Source organism: Oncorhynchus clarkii, unplaced genomic scaffold (genome assembly GCF_045791955.1).
Source record: "Oncorhynchus clarkii lewisi isolate Uvic-CL-2024 unplaced genomic scaffold, UVic_Ocla_1.0 unplaced_contig_13987_pilon_pilon, whole genome shotgun sequence".
Taxonomy (NCBI): domain Eukaryota; kingdom Metazoa; phylum Chordata; class Actinopteri; order Salmoniformes; family Salmonidae; genus Oncorhynchus; species Oncorhynchus clarkii.
The window spans coordinates 18759-34983 of NW_027257989.1; the positions used below are offsets into that span (position 1 = coordinate 18759).

General features: G+C 46.0%; 1 protein-coding gene across 1 annotated transcript in view; it reads right to left on the bottom strand.

The window, feature by feature from the left end:
* LOC139394413 (rho guanine nucleotide exchange factor 39-like) overlaps positions 1 to 16225 on the bottom strand; it is a gene marked incomplete at its 3' end in the record, with an annotated part of 71656 nt that overhangs the window by 16835 nt on the left and 38596 nt on the right. The window contains exon 6 of the mRNA XM_071142472.1: positions 1922 to 1992. Coding sequence (XP_070998573.1) covers positions 1922 to 1992 — 71 coding nt within the window. The remainder of the gene's footprint in view (positions 1 to 1921; positions 1993 to 16225) is intronic.

Here is a 16225-nt window from a genome sequence, read left to right on the forward strand (position 1 = left end):
GAGTATTGTTTCTTCATCCTATGTAATGCATTCCCAGAGGAATTTTGTTTTTCCCCCTCCTGTTCAGATAAATTAGTCATTAGTCAAGTCATGTTCCCATCCTACATCCTAATATTACCATGTTTGGACCACTAGATGGCGCTGTCCCGAGTGATTAAAATACAGTATATACACGTTAGGACGATTCCCAAACATGCTCAATGTGGTTGACATGTCTGGTGAGTATTCAGGCCATGGAAGAACTGGGACATGCTGTCATACACATCGATCCAGAGCATCCCAAACATGCTCAATGTGGGTGACATGTCTGGTGAGTACGCAGGCCATGGAAGAACTGGGACATGCTGTCATACACGTCGATCCAGAGCATCCCAAACATGCTCAATGTGGGTGACATGTCTGTTTAGTATTCAGGCCATGGAAGAACTGGGACATGCTGTCATACACATCGATCCAGAGCATCCCAAACATGCTCAATGTGGGTGACATGTCTGGTGTGTACGCAGGCCATGGAAGAACTGGGACATGCTGTCAAACACGTTGATCCAGAGCATCCCAAACATGCTCAATGTAGGTGACATGTCTGGTGAGTATTCATGCTGAAACATGAGGTGATGAAACATGAGGTGATGGAGGATGAATGGCACGACAATGGGCCTCAGGATCTCGTTACAGAATCTCAGTGCATTCAAATTGCCATCGATAAAATGCAATTGTGTTTGTTGTCCATAGCTTATGCCTGCCCCTACCATAACCCCACCGCTACCATGAGGCACTTTGTTCACAGCGTTGACATCAGCAAACCGCTCGCCCACACGTGGTCTGTGGTTGTGAGGCCGGGTGGACATACTGTAAAATTCTCAAAAACGACGGAGGTGGCTTATGGTAGAGAAATGACATTTCAGTGACCTTTATTTTCAGCTTGTGAAACATGGGACCAAAACTTCACATGTTGTGTTTATATTTTTGTTCAGTGTACCTATAACATTTTAAAAAACGGCCAATTCGGGTGCAATCGATTAGCTTCAAATTTATAGTTCAACTAAATAAATGTTTCAGCAACGATAAATATGATCTGTTTTCTAACTACAGGAATGATTTCAGAACCATCAGAGATGGTGGGGGTCATGGCCTGGAATGTCCCGACCCCTACGTAGTGCACTACCCTTAACCACGGCCCATAGGGCTCTCTGTAAAAGTAGTGCACTACCCTTAACCACAGCCCATAGGGCTCTCAGCAAAAGTAGTGCACCACCCTTAACCAAGACCCATAGGGTTCTCAGCAAAAGTAGTGCACCACCCTTAACCACGGCCCATAGGGTTCTCAGCAAAAGTAGTGCACTACCCTTAACCACGGCCCATAGGGCTCTCAGCAAAAGTAGTGGACCACCCTTAACCACGGCCCATAGGGTTCTCAGCAAAAGTAGTGCACTACCCTTAACCACGGCCCATAGGGCTCTCAGCAAAAGTAGTGCGCTATAAATTGGATAGGGTGCCATTTGGGACGTAGCCCTGAAGTCTTCAGCGTCGAGACAGATCTCTTGACTACGACAGACTATAAATGACGCCGAGGTCAATCCATCGATACTGTATTTACCTCGGGAAGAATCGCAGTGGCTCCGTCCCAAATGACACACACCTTATTCCCTATACGGTGATAGGGCCCTGGTCAAACGTAGTGCACTATATAAGGTGCCAGGGCCCATAGGGTTCTGGTCAAAAGTAGTGCACTATATAAGGTGCCAGGGCCCATAGGGTTCTGGTCAAAAGTAGTGCACTATATAGGGTGCCAGGGCCCATAGGGTTCTGGTCAAAAGTAGTGCACTAAAATAGGTGAATAGGATGTCATTTTGGGATGCAGGAACAGTGATGCTTGAGCGAGCTGAGCAGTGTGTGCAGCAGGGAGATGTGAGACACTTACTTGAAAGCGGTTGGAACTCTGGGTAATCTGGACTCGTGTTCTCTGACAGATCCCGTAAGAAATGCTTGTACCTGACAAAAAGAGAGAAGAGACACAGACAAACAAGGTCAATGTGAACTCGGTACACTTCTAGATCTAAAACAGTAAAACAAACACAAAAACCACAGACAGTTTAGAGTAAGCAAATGGGACAAGGCTTTGTCATTTAGATGCAGTACTACTCAAGCAGCCAGACAGTAGGGTGTGTGTGTGTGTGTGTTCAGAGAAGACAATATTTGTCAACATGCTCTCTGACAACTTCCTCCTAACAACCAAGACACGTCCTGTCAGTGTAAACGTTCAAACAGACACCAACTATTCTACCGTGGAGTTGTCTGGTTTATAATAACACCATTACAGGACTAGGTAAATATATCATCTATTGTCTGGTTTAGTTTAATAACACCATTACAGGACTAGGTAAATATATCATCTATTGTCTATAATAACACCATTACAGGACTAGGTAAATATATCATCTATTGTCTATAATAACACATGACTAGGTAAATAGATCATCTATTGTCTATAATAACACAGGACTAGGTAAATAGATCATCCATTGTCTATAATAACACCATTACAGGACTAGGTAAATAGGTCATCTATTGTCTGGTTTAGTTTAATAACACCATTACAGGACTAGGTAAATAGATCATCTATTGTCTATAATAACACCATTACAGGACTAGGTAAATAGATCATCTATTGTCTATAATGACACCATTACAGGACTAGGTAAATAGGTCATCTATTGTCTGGTTTAGTTTAATAACACCATTACAGGACTAGGTAAATAGGTCATCTATTGTCTGGTTTAGTTTAATAACACCATTACAGGACTAGGTAAATAGATCATCTATTGTCTATAATAACACCATTACAGGACTAGGTAAATATATCATCTATTGTCTATAATAACACCATTACAGGACTAGGTAAATAGATCATCTATGGTCTATAATAACACATGACTAGGTAAATAGATCATCTATTGTCTATAATAACACATGACTAGGTAAATATATCATCTATTGTCTATAATAACACATGACTAGGTAAATAGATCATCTATTGTCTATAATAACACCATCTCATGTAAAAAATATTAGCAGTGGAAAGTTCCACGCTGAATGATAAAGTAGAGGCTTTGAATTCCTTTACCAGCAGCTACAGTATGTTACACACTGCTGGAGGGTCTAAGGGACTATTACAGTATGTTACACACTGCTGGAGGGTCTAAGGGACTATTACAGTAGTCTACACACTGCTGGAGGGTCTAAGGGACTATTACAGTATGTTACACACCACTGGAGGGTCTAAGGGACTATTACAGTAGTCTACACACTGCTGGAGGGTCTAAGAGACTATTACAGTAGTCTACACACCGCTGGAGGGCATTACAGACTATTACAGTAGTCTACACACCACTGGAGGGATTAGAGACTATTACAGTAGTCTACACACCACTGGAGGGATTTACAGACTATTACAGTATGTTACACACTGCTGGAGGGTCTAAGGGACTATTACAGTAGTCTACACACCGCTGGAGGGTCTAAGGGACTATTACAGTAGTCTACATATCGCTGGAGGGTCTAAGGGACTATTACAGTAGTCTACACACCACTGGAGGGTCTAAGGGACTATTACAGTAGTCTACACACCACTGGAGGGTCTAAGGGACTATTACAGTAGTCTACACACCACTGGAGGGATTAGAGACTATTACAGTAGTCTACACACCACTGGAGGGGCTAAGGGACTATTACAGTAGTCTACACACCACTGGAGGGTCTAAGGGACTATTACAGTAGTCTACATACCGCTGGAGGGTCTAAGGGACTATTACAGTAGTCTACATACCGCTGGAGGGTCTAAGGGACTATTACAGTAGTCTACACACCGCTGGAGGGTCTAAGAGACTATTACAGTAGTCTACATACCGCTGGAGGGTCTAAGAGACTATTACAGTAGTCTACATACCGCTGGAGGGTCTAAGAGACTATTACAGTAGACTACATACCGCTGGAGGGACTAAGGGACTATTACAGTATGTTACACACTGCTGGAGAGGATAACAGACTATTACAGTATGTTACACACTGCTGGAGGGGATAACAGACTATTACAGTATGTTACACACTGCTGGAGGGTCTAAGGGACTATTACAGTATGTTACACACTGCTGGAAGGTCTAAGGGACTATTACAGTAGTCTACACACTGCTGGAGGGTCTAAGGGACTATTACAGTATGTTACACACTGCTGGAGGGTCTAAGGGACTATTACAGTATGTTACACACTGCTGGAGGGGTTAGAGACTATTACAGTAGTCTACACACTGCTGGAGGGGATTAGAGACTATTACAGTAGTCTACACACCGCTGGAGGGCCATAGAGAATATTACAGTAGTCTACACACCACTGGAGGGGCTAAGAAACTATTACAGTAGTCTACACACCACTGGAGGGGATAAGAGACTATTACAGTAGTCTACACACCACTGGAGGGGCTAAGAGACTATTACAGTAGTCTACACACCGCTGGAGGGGCTAAGAGACTATTACAGTAGTCTACACACCACTGGAGGGCATTACAGACTATTACAGTAGTCTACACACCACTGGAGGGGATAAGAGACTATTACAGTAGTCTACACACCGCTGGAGGGCATTACAGACTATTACAGTAGTCTACACACCACTGGAGGGTCTAAGGGACTATTACAGTAGTCTACACACCACTGGAGGGTCTAAGACACTATTACAGTAGTCTACACACCGCTGGAGGGGTTAAGAGACTATTACAGTAGTCTACACACCACTGGAGGGGGTAACAGACTATTACAGTAGTCTACACACCACTGGAGGGTCTAAGGGACTATTACAGTAGTCTACACACCGCTGGAGGGTCTAAGGGACTATTACAGTAGTCTACACACCGCTGGAGGGTCTAAGGGACTATTACAGTAGTCTACACACTGCTGGAGGGTCTAAGGGACTATTACAGTAGTCTACACACCGCTGGAGGGTCAGACACAAGAGGCATGTGGCAGGGTCTACAGTCAATCACGGACTACAGGAAGAAACCCAGCCCAGTCACAGACCAGGATGTCTTGCTCCCAGGCAGACTAAATAACTTTTTTGCCCGCTTTGAGGACAATACAGTGCCACTGACACGGCCTGCAACGAAAACATGCGGTCTCTCCTTCACTGCAGCCGAGGTGAGTAAGACATTTAAACGTGTTAACCCTCGCAAGGCTGCAGGCCCAGATGGCATCCCCAGCCGCGCCCTCAGAGCATGCGCAGACCAGCTGGCCGGTGTGTTTACGGACATATTCAATCAATCCCTATACCAGTCTGCTGTTCCCACATGCTTCAAGAGGGCCACCATTGTTCCTGTTCCCAAGAAAGCTAAGGTAACTGAGCTAAATGACTACCGCCCCGTAGCACTCACATCCGTCATCATGAAGTGCTTTGAGAGACTAGTCAAGGACCATATCACCTCCACCCTACCTGACACCCTAGACCCACTCCAATTTGCTTACCGCCCAAATAGGTCCACAGACGATGCAATCTCAACCACACTGCACACTGCCCTAACCCATCTGGACAAGAGGAATACCTATGTGAGAATGCTGTTCATCGACTACAGCTCGGCATTCAACACCATAGTACCCTCCAAGCTCGTCATCAAGCTCGAGACCCTGGGTCTCGACCCCGCCCTGTGCAACTGGGTACTGGACTTCCTGACGGGCCGCCCCCAGGTGGTGAGGGTAGGCAACAACATCTCCTCCCCGCTGATCCTCAACACTGGGGCCCCACAAGGTTGCGTTCTGAGCCCTCTCCTGTACTCCCTGTTCACCCACGACTGCGTGGCCACGCACGCCTCCAACTCAATCATCAAGTTTGCGGACGACACAACAGTGGTAGGCTTGATTACCAACAACGATGAGACGGCCTTCAGGGAGGAGGTGAGGGCCCTCGGAGTGTGGTGTCAGGAAAACAACCTCACACTCAACGTCAACAAAACTAAGGAGATGATTGTGGACTTCAGGAAACAGCAGAGGGAACACCCCCCTATCCACATCGATGGAACAGTAGTGGAGAGGGTAGCAAGTTTTAAGTTCCTCGGCATACACATCACAGACAAACTGAATTGGTCCACTCACACAGACAGCATCGTGAAGAAGGCGCAGCAGCGCCTCTTCAACCTCAGGAGGCTGAAGAAATTCGGCTTGTCACCAAAAGCACTCACAAACTTCTACAGATGCACAATCGAGAGCATCCTGGCGGGCTGTATCACCGCCTGGTATGGCAACTGCACCGCCCTCAACCGTAAGGCTCTCCAGAGGGTAGTGAGGTCTGCACAACGCATCACCGGGGGCAAACTACCTGCCCTCCAGGACACCTACACCACCCGATGTCACAGGAAGGCCATAAAGATCATCAAGGACATCAACCACCCGAGCCACTGCCTGTTCACCCCGCTATCATCCAGAAGGCGAGGTCAGTAAAGGTGCATCAAAGCTGGGACCGAGAGACTGAAAAACAGCTTCTATCTCAAGGCCATCAGACTGTTAAACAGCCACCACTAACACTGAGTGGCTGCTGCCAACACACTGACACTGACTCAACTCCAGCCACTTTAATAATGGGAATTGATGGGAAATGATGTAAATATATCACTAGCCACTTTAAACAATGCTACCTTATATAAATGTTACTTACCCTACATTATTCATCTCATATGCATACGTATATACTGTACTCTATATCATCGACGGTATCCTTATGTAATACATGTATCACTAGCCACTTTATACTATACTATGCCACTTTGTTTACATACTCATCTCATTTGTACATACTGTACCCGATACCATCTACTGTATCTTGCCTATGCTGCTCTGTACCATCACTCATTCATATATCCTTATGTACATATTCTTAATCCCCTTACACTGTGTACAAGACAGTAGTTTTGGAATTGTTAGTTAGATTACTTGTTATTACTGCATTGTCGGAACTAGAAGCACAAGCATTTCGCTACACTCGCATTAACATCTGCTAACCATGTGTATGTGACAAATAAAATTTGATTTGATTGATTTGATTTGATTTTGTTTTAAGGGACTATTACAGTAGTCTACACACCGCTGGAGGGTCTAAGGGACTATTACAGTAGTCTACACACCGCTGGAGGGGCTAAGAGACTATTACAGTAGTCTACACACCGCTGGAGGGGCTAAGAGACTATTACAGTAGTCTACACACCGCTGGAGGGGCTAAGAGACTATTACAGTAGTCTACACACCACTGGAGGGAATAACAGACTATTACAGTAGTCTACACACCACTGGAGGGAATAACAGACTATTACAGTAGTCTACACACTGCTGGAGGGGCTAAGAGACTATTACAGTAGTCTACACACCACTGGAGGGAATAACAGACTATTACAGTAGTCTACACACCGCTGGAGGGGCTAAGAGACTATTACAGTAGTCTACACACCACTGGAGGGAATAACAGACTATTACAGTAGTCTACACACCACTGGAGGGAATAACAGACTATTACAGTAGTCTACACACTGCTGGAGGGGCTAAGAGACTATTACAGTAGTCTACACACCACTGGAGGGAATAACAGACTATTACAGTAGTCTACACACTGCTGGAGGGGCTAAGAGACTATTACAGTAGTCTACACACCGCTGGAGGGGCTAAGAGACTATTACAGTAGTCTACACACCGCTGGAGGGTCTAAGAGACTATTACAGTAGTCTACACACTGCTGGAGGGTCTAAGGGACTATTACAGTAGTCTACACACTGCTGGAGGGGCTAAGAGACTATTACAGTAGACTACACACCGCTGGAGGGGATAACAGACTATTACAGTAGTCTACACACCGCTGGAGGGCATACAGACTATTACAGTAGTCTACACACCACTGGAGGGGCTAAGCGACTATTACAGTAGTCTACACACCACTGGAGGGTCTAAGAGACTATTACAGTAGTCTACACACCGCTGGAGGGTCTAAGGGACTATTACAGTAGTCTACACACTGCTGGAGGGGTTAGAGACTATTACAGTAGTCTACACACTGCTGGAGGGGATTAGAGACTATTACAGTAGTCTACACACCACTGGAGGGACTAAGGGACTATTACAGTAGTCTACACACCACTGGAGGGTCTAAGGGACTATTACAGTAGTCTACACACCGCTGGAGGGGCTAAGAAACTATTACAGTAGTCTACACACCACTGGAGGGGATAAGAGACTATTACAGTAGTCTACACACCGCTGGAGGGTCTAAGGGACTATTACAGTAGTCTACACACCACTGGAGGGGCTAAGAGACTATTACAGTAGTCTACACACCGCTGGAGGGCATTACAGACTATTACAGTAGTCTACACACCACTGGAGGGCTTTACAGACTATTACAGTAGTCTACACACCACTGGAGGGTCTAAGAGACTATTACAGTAGTCTACACACCACTGGAGGGTCTAAGGGACTATTACAGTAGTCTACACACCGCTGGAGGGACTAAGAGACTATTACAGTAGTCTACACACCGCTGGAGGGTCTAAGAGACTATTACAGTAGTCTACACACCACTGGAGGGTCTAAGAGACTATTACAGTAGTCTACACACCACTGGAGGGAATAACAGACTATTACAGTAGTCTACACACTGCTGGAGGGGCTAAGAGACTATTACAGTAGTCTACACACCACTGGAGGGAATAACAGACTATTACAGTAGTCTACACACTGCTGGAGGGGCTAAGAGACTATTACAGTGGTCTACACACCACTGGAGGGATTAGAGACTATTACAGTAGTCTACACACCGCTGGAGGGGCTAAGAGACTATTACAGTAGTCTACACACCGCTGGAGGGGCAGAGACTATTACAGTAGTCTACACACCACTGGAGGGGCTAAGAGACTATTACAGTAGTCTACACACCGCTGGAGGGGCTAAGAGACTATTACAGTAGTCTACACACTGCTGGAGGGACTAAGGGACTATTACAGTAGTCTACACACCACTGGAGGGTCTAAGAGACTATTACAGTAGTCTACACACCGCTGGAGGGCTTTACAGACTATTACAGTAGTCTACACACCACTGGAGGGTCTAAGAGACTATTACAGTAGTCTACACACCACTGGAGGGTCTAAGAGACTATTACAGTAGTCTACACACCGCTGGAGGGCATTACAGACTATTACAGTAGTCTACACACTGCTGGAGGGGCTAAGAGACTATTACAGTATTCTACACACCGCTGGAGGGTCTAAGAGACTATTACAGTAGTCTACACACTGCTGGAGGGTCTAAGGGACTATTACAGTAGTCTACACACTGCTGGAGGGTCTAAGGGACTATTACAGTAGTCTACACACCACTGGAGGGGCTAAGAGACTATTACAGTAGTCTACACACCGCTTGAGGGCATTACAGACTATTACAGTAGTCTACACACCACTGGAGGGTCTAAGGGACTATTACAGTAGTCTACACACCACTGGAGGGTCTAAGAGACTATTACAGTAGTCTACACACCACTGGAGGGTCTAAGGGACTATTACAGTAGTCTACACACCACTGGAGGGTCTAAGGGACTATTACAGTAGTCTACACACCGCTGGAGGGGCTAAGAAACTATTACAGTAGTCTACACACCACTGGAGGGGATAAGAGACTATTACAGTAGTCTACACACCGCTGGAGGGTCTAAGGGACTATTACAGTAGTCTACACACCACTGGAGGGGCTACGAGACTATTACAGTAGTCTACACACCGCTGGAGGGCATTACAGACTATTACAGTAGTCTACACACTGCTGGAGGGGCTAAGAGACTATTACAGTAGTCTACACACCACTGGAGGGATTAGAGACTATTACAGTAGTCTACACACCGCTGGAGGGGCTAAGAGACTATTACAGTAGTCTACACACCGCTGGAGGGGATTAGAGACTATTACAGTAGTCTACACACCACTGGAGGGGCTAAGAGACTATTACAGTAGTCTACACACCACTGGAGGGTCTAAGAGACTATTACAGTAGTCTACACACCACTGGAGGGTCTAAGAGACTATTACAGTAGTCTACACACCGCTGGAGGGCATTACAGACTATTACAGTAGTCTACACACCGCTGGAGGGCATTACAGACTATTACAGTAGTCTACACACCGCTGGAGGGCATTACAGACTATTACAGTAGTCTACACACCACTGGAGGGTCTAAGAGACTATTACAGTAGTCTACACACCACTGGAGGGTCTAAGAGACTATTACAGTAGTCTACACACCACTGGAGGGGATAAGAGACTATTACAGTAGTCTACACACCACTGGAGGGGCTAAGGGACTATTACAGTAGTCTACACACTGCTGGAGGGGCTAAGAGACTATTACAGTAGTCTACACACCGCTGGAGGGCCATAGAGACTATTACAGTAGTCTACACACCGCTGGAGGGGCTAAGAGACTATTACAGTAGTCTACACACCGCTGGAGGGGCTAAGAGACTATTACAGTAGACTACACACCGCTGGAGGGGCTAAGAGACTATTACAGTAGTCTACATACCGCTGGAGGGTCTAAGAGACTATTACAGTAGTCTACACACCACTGGAGGGGCTAAGAGACTATTACAGTAGTCTACACACCACTGGAGGGCTTTACAGACTATTACAGTATGTTACACACTGCTGGAGGGGCTAAGAGACTATTACAGTATGTTACACACTGCTGGAGGGGTTAGAGACTATTACAGTAGTCTACACACCGCTGGAGGGTCTAAGAGACTATTACAGTAGTCTACACACCACTGGAGGGCTTTACAGACTATTACAGTATGTTACACACTGCTGGAGGGGCTAAGAGACTATTACAGTAGTCTACACACTGCTGGAGGGTCTAAGGGACTATTACAGTATGTTACACACTGCTGGAGGGTATAAGGGACTATTACAGTATGTTACACACTGCTGGAGGGTCTAAGGGACTATTACAGTATGTTACACACTGCTGGAGGGTCTAAGGGACTATTACAGTATGTTACACACTGCTGGAGGGTCTAAGGGACTATTACAGTATGTTACACACTGCTGGAGGGTCTAAGGGACTATTACAGTATGTTACACACTGCTGGAGGGTCTAAGGGACTATTACAGTATGTTACACACTGCTGGAGGGTCTAAGGGACTATTACAGTATGTTACACACTGCTGGAGGGTCTAAGGGACTATTACAGTATGTTACACACTGCTGGAGGGTCTAAGGGACTATTACAGTAGTCTACACACCGCTGGAGGGTCTAAGGGACTATTACAGTAGTCTACACACTGCTGGAGGGGCTAAGAGACTATTACAGTAGTCTACACACCACTGGAGGGGCAGAGACTATTACAGTAGTCTACACACCACAGGAGGGATCTAGAGACTATTACAGTAGTCTACACACCACTGGAGGGTCTAAGGGACTATTACAGTAGTCTACACACTGCTGGAGGGGCTAAGAGACTATTACAGTAGTCTACACACCACTGGAGGGGCAGAGACTATTACAGTAGTCTACACACCACTGGAGGGATCTAGAGACTATTACAGTAGTCTACACACCACTGGAGGGTCTAAGAGACTATTACAGTAGTCTACACACTGCTGGAGGGTCTAAGAGACTATTACAGTAGTCTACACACCACTGGAGGGTCTAAGAGACTATTACAGTAGTCTACATACCGCTGGAGGGTCTAAGAGACTATTACAGTAGTCTACACACCGCTGGAGGGTCTAAGAGACTATTACAGTAGTCTACACACCACTGGAGGGTCTAAGAGACTATTACAGTAGTCTACACACCGCTGGAGGGATTAAGAGACTATTACAGTAGTCTACACACCGCTGGAGGGATCTAGAGACTATTACAGTAGTCTACACACCGCTGGAGGGGGTAAGAGACTATTACAGTAGTCTACACACCACTGGAGGGTCTAAGAGACTATTACAGTAGTCTACACACCGCTGGAGGGTCTAAGGGACTATTACAGTAGTCTACACACCGCTGGAGGGTCTAAGAGACTATTACAGTAGTCTACATACCACTGGAGGGGATTAGAGACTATTACAGTAGTCTACACACCGCTGGAGGGATTAGAGACTATTACAGTAGTCTACACACCACTGGAGGGTCTAAGGGACTATTACAGTAGTCTACATACCACTGGAGGGGATTAGAGACTATTACAGTAGTCTACACACCGCTGGAGGGGCAGAGACTATTACAGTAGTCTACACACCGCTGGAGGGATCTAGAGACTATTACAGTAGTCTACACACCGCTGGAGGGATCTAGAGACTATTACAGTAGTCTACACACCACTTGAGGGATCTAGAGACTATTACAGTAGTCTACACACCACTGGAGGGTCTAAGAGACTATTACAGTAGTCTACACACCGCTGGAGGGTCTAAGAGACTATTACAGTATGTTACACACTGCTGGAGGGGATTAGAGACTATTACAGTAGTCTACACACCGCTGGAGGGGATAAGAGACTATTACAGTAGTCTACACACTGCTGGAGGGATCTAGAGACTATTACAGTAGTCTACACACCACTGGAGGGTCTAAGAGACTATTACAGTAGTCTACACACCACTGGAGGGAATAACAGACTATTACAGTAGTCTACACACTGCTGGAGGGGCTAAGAGACTATTACAGTAGTCTACACACCACTGGAGGGAATAACAGACTATTACAGTAGTCTACACACTGCTGGAGGGGCTAAGAGACTATTACAGTGGTCTACACACCACTGGAGGGATTAGAGACTATTACAGTAGTCTACACACCGCTGGAGGGGCTAAGAGACTATTACAGTAGTCTACACACCGCTGGAGGGGCAGAGACTATTACAGTAGTCTACACACCACTGGAGGGGCTAAGAGACTATTACAGTAGTCTACACACCGCTGGAGGGGCTAAGAGACTATTACAGTAGTCTACACACTGCTGGAGGGACTAAGGGACTATTACAGTAGTCTACACACCACTGGAGGGTCTAAGAGACTATTACAGTAGTCTACACACCGCTGGAGGGCTTTACAGACTATTACAGTAGTCTACACACCACTGGAGGGTCTAAGAGACTATTACAGTAGTCTACACACCACTGGAGGGTCTAAGAGACTATTACAGTAGTCTACACACCGCTGGAGGGCATTACAGACTATTACAGTAGTCTACACACTGCTGGAGGGGCTAAGAGACTATTACAGTAGTCTACACACCGCTGGAGGGTCTAAGAGACTATTACAGTAGTCTACACACTGCTGGAGGGTCTAAGGGACTATTACAGTAGTCTACACACTGCTGGAGGGTCTAAGGGACTATTACAGTAGTCTACACACCACTGGAGGGGCTAAGAGACTATTACAGTAGTCTACACACCGCTTGAGGGCATTACAGACTATTACAGTAGTCTACACACCACTGGAGGGGATAAGAGACTATTACAGTAGTCTACACACCACTGGAGGGTCTAAGAGACTATTACAGTAGTCTACACACCACTGGAGGGTCTAAGGGACTATTACAGTAGTCTACACACCACTGGAGGGTCTAAGGGACTATTACAGTAGTCTACACACCGCTGGAGGGGCTAAGAAACTATTACAGTAGTCTACACACCACTGGAGGGGATAAGAGACTATTACAGTAGTCTACACACCGCTGGAGGGTCTAAGGGACTATTACAGTAGTCTACACACCACTGGAGGGGCTACGAGACTATTACAGTAGTCTACACACCGCTGGAGGGCATTACAGACTATTACAGTAGTCTACACACTGCTGGAGGGGCTAAGAGACTATTACAGTAGTCTACACACCACTGGAGGGATTAGAGACTATTACAGTAGTCTACACACCGCTGGAGGGGCTAAGAGACTATTACAGTAGTCTACACACCGCTGGAGGGGATTAGAGACTATTACAGTAGTCTACACACCACTGGAGGGGCTAAGAGACTATTACAGTAGTCTACACACCACTGGAGGGTCTAAGAGACTATTACAGTAGTCTACACACCACTGGAGGGTCTAAGAGACTATTACAGTAGTCTACACACCGCTGGAGGGCATTACAGACTATTACAGTAGTCTACACACCGCTGGAGGGCATTACAGACTATTACAGTAGTCTACACACCGCTGGAGGGCATTACAGACTATTACAGTAGTCTACACACCACTGGAGGGTCTAAGAGACTATTACAGTAGTCTACACACCACTGGAGGGGCTAAGAGACTATTACAGTAGTCTACACACCACTGGAGGGCTTTACAGACTATTACAGTATGTTACACACTGCTGGAGGGGCTAAGAGACTATTACAGTATGTTACACACTGCTGGAGGGGTTAGAGACTATTACAGTAGTCTACACACCGCTGGAGGGTCTAAGAGACTATTACAGTAGTCTACACACCACTGGAGGGGCTAAGAGACTATTACAGTAGTCTACACACCACTGGAGGGCTTTACAGACTATTACAGTATGTTACACACTGCTGGAGGGGCTAAGAGACTATTACAGTAGTCTACACACTGCTGGAGGGTCTAAGGGACTATTACAGTATGTTACACACTGCTGGAGGGTATAAGGGACTATTACAGTATGTTACACACTGCTGGAGGGTCTAAGGGACTATTACAGTATGTTACACACTGCTGGAGGGTCTAAGGGACTATTACAGTATGTTACACACTGCTGGAGGGTCTAAGGGACTATTACAGTATGTTACACACTGCTGGAGGGTCTAAGGGACTATTACAGTATGTTACACACTGCTGGAGGGTCTAAGGGACTATTACAGTATGTTACACACTGCTGGAGGGTCTAAGGGACTATTACAGTATGTTACACACTGCTGGAGGGTCTAAGGGACTATTACAGTATGTTACACACTGCTGGAGGGTCTAAGGGACTATTACAGTAGTCTACACACCGCTGGAGGGTCTAAGGGACTATTACAGTAGTCTACACACTGCTGGAGGGGCTAAGAGACTATTACAGTAGTCTACACACCACTGGAGGGGCAGAGACTATTACAGTAGTCTACACACCACAGGAGGGATCTAGAGACTATTACAGTAGTCTACACACCACTGGAGGGTCTAAGGGACTATTACAGTAGTCTACACACTGCTGGAGGGGCTAAGAGACTATTACAGTAGTCTACACACCACTGGAGGGGCAGAGACTATTACAGTAGTCTACACACCACTGGAGGGATCTAGAGACTATTACAGTAGTCTACACACCACTGGAGGGTCTAAGAGACTATTACAGTAGTCTACACACTGCTGGAGGGTCTAAGAGACTATTACAGTAGTCTACACACCACTGGAGGGTCTAAGAGACTATTACAGTAGTCTACATACCGCTGGAGGGTCTAAGAGACTATTACAGTAGTCTACACACCGCTGGAGGGTCTAAGAGACTATTACAGTAGTCTACACACCACTGGAGGGTCTAAGAGACTATTACAGTAGTCTACACACCGCTGGAGGGATTAAGAGACTATTACAGTAGTCTACACACCGCTGGAGGGATCTAGAGACTATTACAGTAGTCTACACACCGCTGGAGGGGGTAAGAGACTATTACAGTAGTCTACACACCACTGGAGGGTCTAAGAGACTATTACAGTAGTCTACACACCGCTGGAGGGTCTAAGGGACTATTACAGTAGTCTACACACCGCTGGAGGGTCTAAGAGACTATTACAGTAGTCTACATACCACTGGAGGGGATTAGAGACTATTACAGTAGTCTACACACCGCTGGAGGGATTAGAGACTATTACAGTAGTCTACACACCACTGGAGGGTCTAAGGGACTATTACAGTAGTCTACATACCACTGGAGGGGATTAGAGACTATTACAGTAGTCTACACACCGCTGGAGGGGCAGAGACTATTACAGTAGTCTACACACCGCTGGAGGGATCTAGAGACTATTACAGTAGTCTACACACCGCTGGAGGGATCTAGAGACTATTACAGTAGTCTACACACCACTTGAGGGATCTAGAGACTATTACAGTAGTCTACACACCACTGGAGGGTCTAAGAGACTATTACAGTAGTCTACACACCGCTGGAGGGTCTAAGAGACTATTACAGTATGTTACACACTGCTGGAGGGG